Source organism: Podarcis filfolensis (genome assembly GCF_964270895.1).
Source record: "Podarcis filfolensis genome assembly, chromosome: Z".
Lineage (NCBI taxonomy): Eukaryota > Metazoa > Chordata > Lepidosauria > Squamata > Lacertidae > Podarcis > Podarcis filfolensis.
In genome coordinates, this window is record NC_139617.1 from 27,718,681 (window position 1) to 27,727,896 (window position 9,216).

General features: G+C 41.1%; 1 protein-coding gene across 2 annotated transcripts in view; it reads left to right on the top strand.

Annotated features, from left to right (window-relative positions):
* The window catches only part of CHIC1 (cysteine rich hydrophobic domain 1), a 37,969-nt gene extending 32,813 nt beyond the window's left edge, over positions 1–5,156 (top strand). For both annotated transcript variants that reach the window (XM_083596158.1, XM_083596159.1), the window contains one exon: positions 25–5,156. In XM_083596158.1, the coding sequence (XP_083452284.1) occupies positions 25–75 (51 nt within the window). In that variant the 3' untranslated portion in view covers positions 76–5,156. The remainder of the gene's footprint in view (positions 1–24) is intronic.
* Positions 5,157–9,216: the final 4,060 nt, after the last annotated feature.

Here is a 9,216-nt window from a genome sequence, read left to right on the forward strand (position 1 = left end):
TTTGTGTTTTTTCCCCTTCCATAGGTAATACTAATAGAATTCTTACCAAAATATCCCATATTTCGACCTGACTGAGGAGCAGTATTACCTTTCATGTTATCTGTCGTTTCCTACCTGTAGTGCCTTGTAGGGGATGTTGGAGAGAAGATGGTCTACTTTTCTGTGATTTTTAAACACAAAGGTGTTCTTTAGTAGAGTAGCTTCGTTGCTATGTTACTTTCTTTTGTTTTAAGAAGAAAACAATTTGCACATTTTTAATGTTAAATAATGAGGCTTCTGTGTGTACCCTGAATTATTACTTTAAACTTCTTCAGTGATGCAGAGTTGTCACTACAGATATAATAGCCACTATTGATATAGAATCAGTGCTGCTTGTAGCCTTTTTTGAGCATGCTGCCTTATGAATTTTGAAATCCCTCTGTTTTCCAAACATACATCCTTCTGACACGGTACATCAATTTCACACTACTTTAAATTCTTGACAGAAACAACCAAGGTTAGCTTTCAGTAACTATTAATACAGTTTTGATAATCCAGTTGTATAAGACTTGCAATGAACAGCAGTACTGGTTTTGTCCTGCACTTGCAAAGTTGCTCATTTTACATTGTGGAAGCAGGGTGAGGGTTCATTTGCAATATAGACAATGGGTCTATAAATATTGCCTCATTGTATAATGTTAAGTGTGATACTACATGAAGGTTTACAAAATGTAATATAATTCCTATTGTTTTACATTTGTTCTACATAGATTTATTATGAATTATGTCTGTAAGCATTCTTCTGATTGTATGACCCATTAGTGTGCCATACTATGAAGCCAATAATGGGTTTGTGCATACTACCAAAAGTCCCGCTCAGGTGCACTTTGTTAGTAAATGAATGCGAAAATGTATCACATTTATAAAGGTATTATTGCAACACCTGTATATCTCCAAGGAGTCACAAACCCAATGGGATTATTGGCTTGAAATTCTTCCACAGCATGCCTCTTAGCTTCCATTGAAACTGGGGAAACTTTCAAATGCATTTTATGATATGGCACTGGGGTGAGTGTCTGCTTTCATGGAGAGAACATCTCTAAAGTTGCAATCCTAACTCCACTTACCATTGAAACCTCATTGGATTCAATGGGACTTACCTTTGAGTAGACATTGTAGAGAGTAGGATTGTAATCTACATTATGTTTTAAGGACTGTGGCAGAACTGAAATACAGTAAAGAAAATAATTTTTTAGCAGAGTTGTACTTGGGTATTCTCTTATAATATTATTTTGTTCAACATAACGTGATTCATCCTTCTATGAAGACTATCCCTCTAAAAAAGTTCAGAGAATCTGGGTAAGCTGTACTAATGAAATAGCATGGCAGATCTGGAAGCCACCAGGTTCCTCTATTTCAATAACTTACTCTTTGAATAATTATATGTCAAGACATGCACTCAGCTTGGTGGCTCTTGCCTTGCTTGGTTTTCATTGACAGATTGATTTTGAAGGTGAGGTGTTCATCTATGATTCTGTGAATATATCTGAATATCTCTCTGTCCAGTGGACTGAATAATATTGAGCACAAAAGGCCACTTATACCTGAAAAGCCTCTAATGAGTGCAGGGTAGGATTCAAGAATTGGGAAGCCAAAAATTCATCAGAAATATTTCTTTGATGAATATGTTAGCTTTGACTCTGGAATGTTTGGTTTACATGTATTTTCACACTACATATTCCAGTTTTACCCCAGTTATGTTGCTGTAATTGTGACTAAAATGGGGTCAGAAGGTGCCTGCAATTTTATGTTGCTTGCTTGTGGCTCTGCTGTAACAGCAGTGATGAAGAAAGCAAGCTACCACCATCATGAGCCTTGCATTGCAGCTTCTTGTGCAGACCAGAGCTCCTGTTTCATCAAGAACTTGCATGCATCTATGTATGCATATACCACTTGCATGTTTAGGGCTGCCCATTTAGTAGAATGGTGGAGCCATTGCTTACTTGGAGCTCTGTGCATGCACCAGAGTGCCTGTGGAATCCTTAATATCATGGACTTGAACGGGGTGCTCCTTAGTATGCTTTACACTGCGCAGCTGCGAAAGCAAAGGATTCTAAGGTATGTGGTATAACTTGAACCTTGAAATATTTAGTGATGCCCAGGCTTCTGGCTCCAGGAGGAAATTCCTGATGGCAAGAGCTATCCAGTTGGATTTTAAAATGGAACACTGAGTATTAAAAATGGAATATCAGTTAAATAGAACTTTTGAGGTGCTGCTTGCTACTTAGACCTTTTTATTACTCAGTGTAGGTATTTCACATTCTGTTAAAATGTTCATGGTATTGAACAGAGGAGTATTGGAAAGCAGAATGAATATTTGAATAGCCAAATAATGTGGTACAGTGTGAAATGCAGTGTAGTGTTTTTCCATTCATTATAAAGGGTGTTGAGAGTTATGTACAGTATTGCCAAAAAGAGTAAGTCTAAATATTGTTTCTTGCCTGATGTAACTGAAGCTTCTTATGCTACAGTGCATAACTGTCACATTCGAATATCACAGAATAGCCCAAACCCCACAAATCTTACTCTTATTCCCCTCCCCCTGTGAGTTTTTCTTTGGATAGTTTCTTAGCACTGAGAAGATTTGAGCGTGTGTTTGACACTCTTTGTAATGAATTCTGAATACTATCCATGTGTCTTTTTAGATGCATGTCATTTCTTTGCTCAGTGGTTACAGTGGGATTCTCACCCCACCCCATTCTTGCTTCAAATAATCATAACACTATGCCAGGCTTGGAGCTTTTTCATTTTGGTAGTATGTCTTAAATTAAGACTTGTACAAAAACACCTCCACTTTCTCATTCTGATCATATTATGTAGAAGCTAATTCCATAGACACTAGTGTGACTTGTTTCCAATTAACCTTTCTTTTCCTCTTTTGTAGGATTAGGTTACAAATCTTCCAAGTCTCAGTTAGTTTAAAAGCTCAGTTGAATTCCAAAGTTTGTCTGACAAAGGGTCCATATGTGTTACCTGTTAGGTGTACAAGAGCCAAATGTTTGTTAATTCAATTTCTAATGAAAAAAATATGGCCCAACAGTGTTGCTACTAATAGTAGCATGCAGAATTTTGTTTATTCAAATAATGTAAGTATTGCATTTTTACAGATGTAAAATACTACCCAATTCATCCTATTTGGGGTAGTATTTGAGGCATGTGTACACAGTGTGAGCCTCCCCCCTTCCTCTTGTCCTCATACTGATTCAACAGCAATGAAATGTTATGAGGAATGGGGATGTCAGCCCTTTCAGTTTTCAGTAAGCTGAATGAGCTTTGTGTAAAGCTACAAAGATTGCCCCAAACCTGACTTCCTCTTCACCTTCAGATTGCTCTAGGATTGAGGGTTCCACATGGGGAGCCAAGATGCAGCCCGTGGATGATTTTCCCACCCCCATCCTTATTACTGTCCACTTCTCCCTTCCAACACTTGAGAACATTGTATTCAATACCCATGAATGTGGAGGACTTTACTTGGCTCATGATCTGGTCATCTTTTTATTAATATCCAAATGTTTGTAAGATAGAACCACGTAGGCTTCAGTCTGAAAGTAAATTATATTTGGGGTAGTATTTAACTCCAGCCGTACACAGAGTAGACCCAGTGAAATTAGGGTAAGGGATATGACTAATGGGTTCATTAATTTCAGTGGGTCTACTTTGAGTAGGATTGTGAGGACAGAATACCACCCCAGAGTCTAATTCTGTAAAAACCCAAGTTCTGCTCAAGCCGTTCTGCTATTCTGAGTTAATGTACACACCACCTGAGAGGTGCATCCCAGTATACTTAGTGGCTTTACAAATGATTCTGTGGAGCATCTCCTTGGTTTTCACATTCCCTACTGTGTTTTCAGCATTCCCTAGTGCTGTTTCGAGTGCTTTACATCTTGAATTGGTTGCTCCTTCCATGCTGCCTCTTTAGTTGATTTTTTGTGTGCGGTTGGGCCATCCCCCCAACAGAAGCTCCTCTTTTCTTTTTCATAACCTGTAACAGTCAAGTAGATCTACAGCAGAGGTGGGAAACTTGTAGGCCTTCAGAAGTTGGACTCCCAACACCTGTTAGTCCCAGCCAGCATGGCCAATGATGGGAGCTGTGGTCCCAGCAACATATGGAAGGCTGCAGGTTTACCCATCTCTGATCTATAGTAACATGCCCAAGTAGTGGAAGAGGAAGTGCCTTGAACATTTCAGATGTACAGAGCTGTATACATAAAGCTATGGAATTTCATTGGCAAACTGGAAAACCCAAGCCAAACGCTGTCACTGATTTTATGCTGTTGTTCCCTACAAGGTTTAAAGCCATTTTGTATGGTATAGGAGAGGTGGTAGAATTCCATAGGTGAGGAGTGTCCTACATATGTTCCAAATTATAAGTAACAAAGCTTTCCGCATGTACTAAACTAGAACCACAGGGGGCGGGCCACACTATCTCCTTGATGCACTATTTTACTACATGTACAGGTTCTTTTAATTTGGGAGAGCATTCATATATTGGATACTGCACACCTGCAGACTTCTGGTACAGTCCAGAAGTGTACCACCTTATTTTGTATATAGTATGTATACTGGTTGTTCAATTTACATCAGTATTGCAGAACTGGGAGGCTCTGCCCCACTCCAAACTGTGGAATGTATTATAGATATCCTATGTTAAGTCACACTTGAAACCGACCCATTGAAAAACCCATTGATTTCAGTGGGTCTGTTCCTGAATATGACTAACACTGATAAATTCAAAAATCCATTTTCTTGTCCTGATTTAAGATTCAGAACTCTACATGCTCAACTGTGAATATTGCATTTTAGTGTCCTGACAATGACTGATCACTTTCACTTGAAAACACTAGAATTGAGCAATAAGGGGAAGGGGTCAGTGGGTTGATACATGGTGTAAATAATTTTACCATTTTAGTAAACAACATTGCATTAAAATATGTTCACATTCTGTAATCTTGTGAATTTTTTGTTTATAATTATTCGTAACTCATGAAACTTGTTAAACTGTATGCATTTTAATTAAGTCCTCAATACTTCTATTCAGTTTACGAATTAACAGCCACTTTTTAAATAGGATGATCTCATGCCTTGAAGTTTTTAAAATAAAAAACTAATTAAGCTTTGTGTCTGTGACTTCCTGCATTGCCCTATGTCTCCTTTAGCCAACATATGGATGCTAGGTATTTCCACTGTGAATTGCTTTTGGAAATAATTTACTGGTGAACCATTTTTTTGCAATGAGAGCTTTTCTGTTGCTTTGGTTTCTTTATAGGATCCAACCAGACAACAGTCCGTAAACAGGCTGTGTTCACAAGTGCTGCATCCATGTATACGGTACTTAATATGCACTAAGGGGAAAGTCAACTTGCAGTCTTAACATAGCCCTGAAGCAACTGCCCCCTGGTGGTCCGACTGTTTATTTTTGTACATTTCTATTCTGCCTATCTTCCATCATGAAAGCTCAGTGCACATGTGGTTCCTAGGCAGTCTCCCATTCAAGTATTGACCAGACCTGGATCTCCTGAGTGGTAGCTTCATGTGCCTTCAGGTCATGCCCTAATCTACCTCTTGAATAAAATGCTTCAGTCTTTCCATCCATGATATTGAGATCATTCATTGATCCATACAAGTGATAACCTTATTTTTCAGGGTTGTCAACCAGCACTATCAAGTCTGACCAGCCACAAGGTGAGGTGTTGGGATTGTTCTGGCCTCCAGACTAGTGCTTGGAGGATATAGAGGCCCTTGAAAATAGATGGTGACTCTGGGGAACCGGGTTCGCATCTCCGCTCCTCCACATGCAGCTGCTGGGTGACCTTGGGCTAGTCACACTTCTTTGAAGTCTCTCAACCCCACTCACCTCACAGAGTGTTTGTTGTGGGGGAGGAAGGAAAAGGAGAATTTTAGCCACTTTGAGACTCCTTAGGGTAGTGATAAAGCGGGATATCAAATCCAAATGCTGCTGCTGCTGCTGCTTCTTCCTCCTCCTCCTCCTCCTCCTCCTCCTCATCTCAATCATTTCTGAATGCGTGCTTTAACCTTGATATTGAAGACCTAAAAATGGCTGTGCTTAGTCAAGTCAGACCAAAGGCCAAATTAGCCTAACAGTCAAACTTTCCTGGCCATCTGTATGGAGCACAACTAATACAAATTTGCTGCTGTGGGATGTAGTAGGTATAGGAGGGGTAGACACTGGATGTGTCCACCTTTGATCCCCACCCTGCACTCAGCTCTCAGCTCTGGCTCCTAGAAGCTGTCAGCATGCTACAGTGGCCATACCATAGGAAAAAATTTCAGCTGGCCAGCTAAGCCAGAGAATTAGGGACTACCCCTGCAAAGACAGGCTCCAGCAGATTGAACAGACCCAGTAGTGGGTCCAACAGTCAAGAAGGCGGTTTCTGCATCTGGTGCAGATGGAAGTGAGGGGCAGATGGGGCTCATCAGCCTGGGAAGGTAACCCATCTAGGAGAAGGAAAACTCTAATCCTAAACCTCCACTGCCATACGGCTATACTCATTTGTGAAAAGGCTTCAGGAGTGCACCCCAAGGAAAAATCAATACCTGCTGCCTTGCAGGACATTTTGGGAGAAGAAAAGGCTAAGCAGTAAACCCTACACAAACCTGTCCCTAAGGTGGTTGGATGGCGCCTTGTACACTTCCTTCCAGCAACTCCTCCAACAAAGCTGGTACCAAACATATTGCTCTGCTTTTCTTTGGACTACATCAGTGAGGCCGAGAGGCTGGTCTTGTCATCTGGGAAGCTCAGGACCTCCACTCACTGCCTAGGCTTGGTCACTGCTCTGGAGAGGTCGCATAGGTACTAACACCGTGGTTTGACTTCACCCCTGGGAGCACACTCCACTATCTTGAGATTGATGCTGACAACAACTGTTGCTGTATAAAACTACTTTAGCCTATTTTAATTTGGAACACAGTTTCTGCAATGTAGTTTCCTTCATTTATATCCTGGCGTAAGGCAACAAATATGGTGTTCTATCACATACAGCACCCCTGTGAGGTAGGTTAGGCTGATACTGATGGGCTGAAGGTTCATGGCTATGTGGGTCCTTGAATCTTCTCCTAGCCTGACGGAACCTCTATAAAACACACTGGTATCAAGCAAGTGCTTGTGATTCTACTGATACTAAATGGAAAGGCTTTCCCACAATTACTACTTTTTTGTGTGTATAAGGCATTTTCTTAATGGGCGGTTGTCTTGTACATGGGCGATCAACAACTTTGGCAACCCAAAAATACTGATTTGGGGTTAAAAAAAAAAAGGTCGTCTTATACATGGAAAAATATGATATTTAAAACATTTCTACACCACCTGCCTGGTTTTCCAATGACATTATTTTAGACTGTAAAAGCCCTTGGTATAATGACCAGTCAAATCTGCACCATTGGCATAGATTGCACAATACTAATCTTGTCCTGCGTGTTCCCAGTAGCTGGCCATTCATGATTTTTTCAGGCATTATGCTCCTAATTCTTGATGGGATGATGTTGTATTTGTGTGGGTAATATCAGGCTGGCATGTAATGAGAAGGGTAGGTTTACTATGCAGGGTAAGGATAAGTTATACTGAAGGCTCTTCCCCTTTTAGGAAAATGCTGAGTATTTTTATTTCAGCACCTGAAAGATCAGCATATAACGAGGGCACAAAACAGCCTAGACAGATAGGGCTGGACAGATGTTACAAAGCTTGCTCAGCCTACTTGTGGCAGACGGGGATATCAAAGGAGATCTTGCATTGTGCACAAGTGTTGGGAGTTACGTGATTTGGTTGCTTGGTGGCTGCAGTCATACAGGCTGGTGCCATACTGAGTGTGCTTAATTTCAACTTTACTGTACATAACAGTACATTATTAATCTAAAGCTCCTTGCCCGGAGCAGGGGGGCTTCTGCCTTGTCACTGATACAAGGCTGGCTCCAAACTTTCGTGTGGCCTTTACCAAGATAGCTGCCTTCCCTCTGGCTGTGAGCATAGCAGGCTGGCTAACATTTATTTCATTTATGAATCATTTCCTAAGGAACATCCATCACATAGTAATTTACAATGCAATAAAAACATAATTGAATTGCACGCAAAACAACTGCAACAACAACTATTACGCGCACACACATATATATTCAATTTCAAATCCAATACCAATTCCAATATTCATTTAGAAGGGACTGTTAAGAAAGGAATATCTGCAACAGGTGTGGAAAGAACAAATAAAGTCTGTATCTGATATTTAAAGGGAGTGGGTTCCAAAGATGCCCCCCCCCCATGAAGGCCTGATTCCGGCCTATTCAATACTGCCTACCTACACTGACTAACTGTGGCTCTCCTGGGCTTCAGGTAAGAGGCTTTCCTAGCTGGAGATGCCAAGGATTGAACCTGGGACCTTTGGTATGCAATGCTGGTGATCTTCCACAGCGTGAAGCTTCCAGAAGGGCACCACTGAGACTCCTAGCATGTGTGTGTGTGTGTGTGTGTGTGTGTAAATGGGAATGGGGTGTGCGTGTGCCAAACTGGATCTTTGACCCAGGCAAAAATGAGCCTAGTTTTACCCCTGCAATAATGAACTTGCATTCAAGTTCTGCTTATCTGTGCCTGTTTTGTCTTTTAAAGAGAAGGGTACCCACTTCTTTTCAATAACATATACAACTATTCATGTATGTAAACTGGAAGACAAAAAGACAAGGCATACCAATGCAGCAGAATGAGGAAGGGGACGGTTGGCAGGCTGTGCCACTTCAGCCAGCAGGAGGTGAGGCATACCAATGTTGAATGTTCCCATATGGTTTCAAAACGAAACACACACACACTCACACACTAGTCCCAAACCAGCAATGCAAGTAGAAAACCCATCACAGAAGCTGTTTCTGGCATAGCATTCTCCTTTCTGTGTATATTTTCTTCTTGCAATGTTTGTGTATTGTTTTACATATACAGTGGTACCTCGGGTTAAGTACTTAATTCGTTCCGGAGGTCCATACTTAACCTGAAACTGTTCTTAACCTGAAGCACCACTTTAGCTAATGGGGCCCCCCGCTGCCGCCGCACCGCTGAAGCACGATTTCTGTTCTCATCCAGAAGCAAAGCTCTTAACCTGAAGCACTATTTCTGGGTTAGCGGAGTCTGTAACCTGAAGCGTATGTAACCTGAAGCGTATGTAACCCGAGGTACCACTG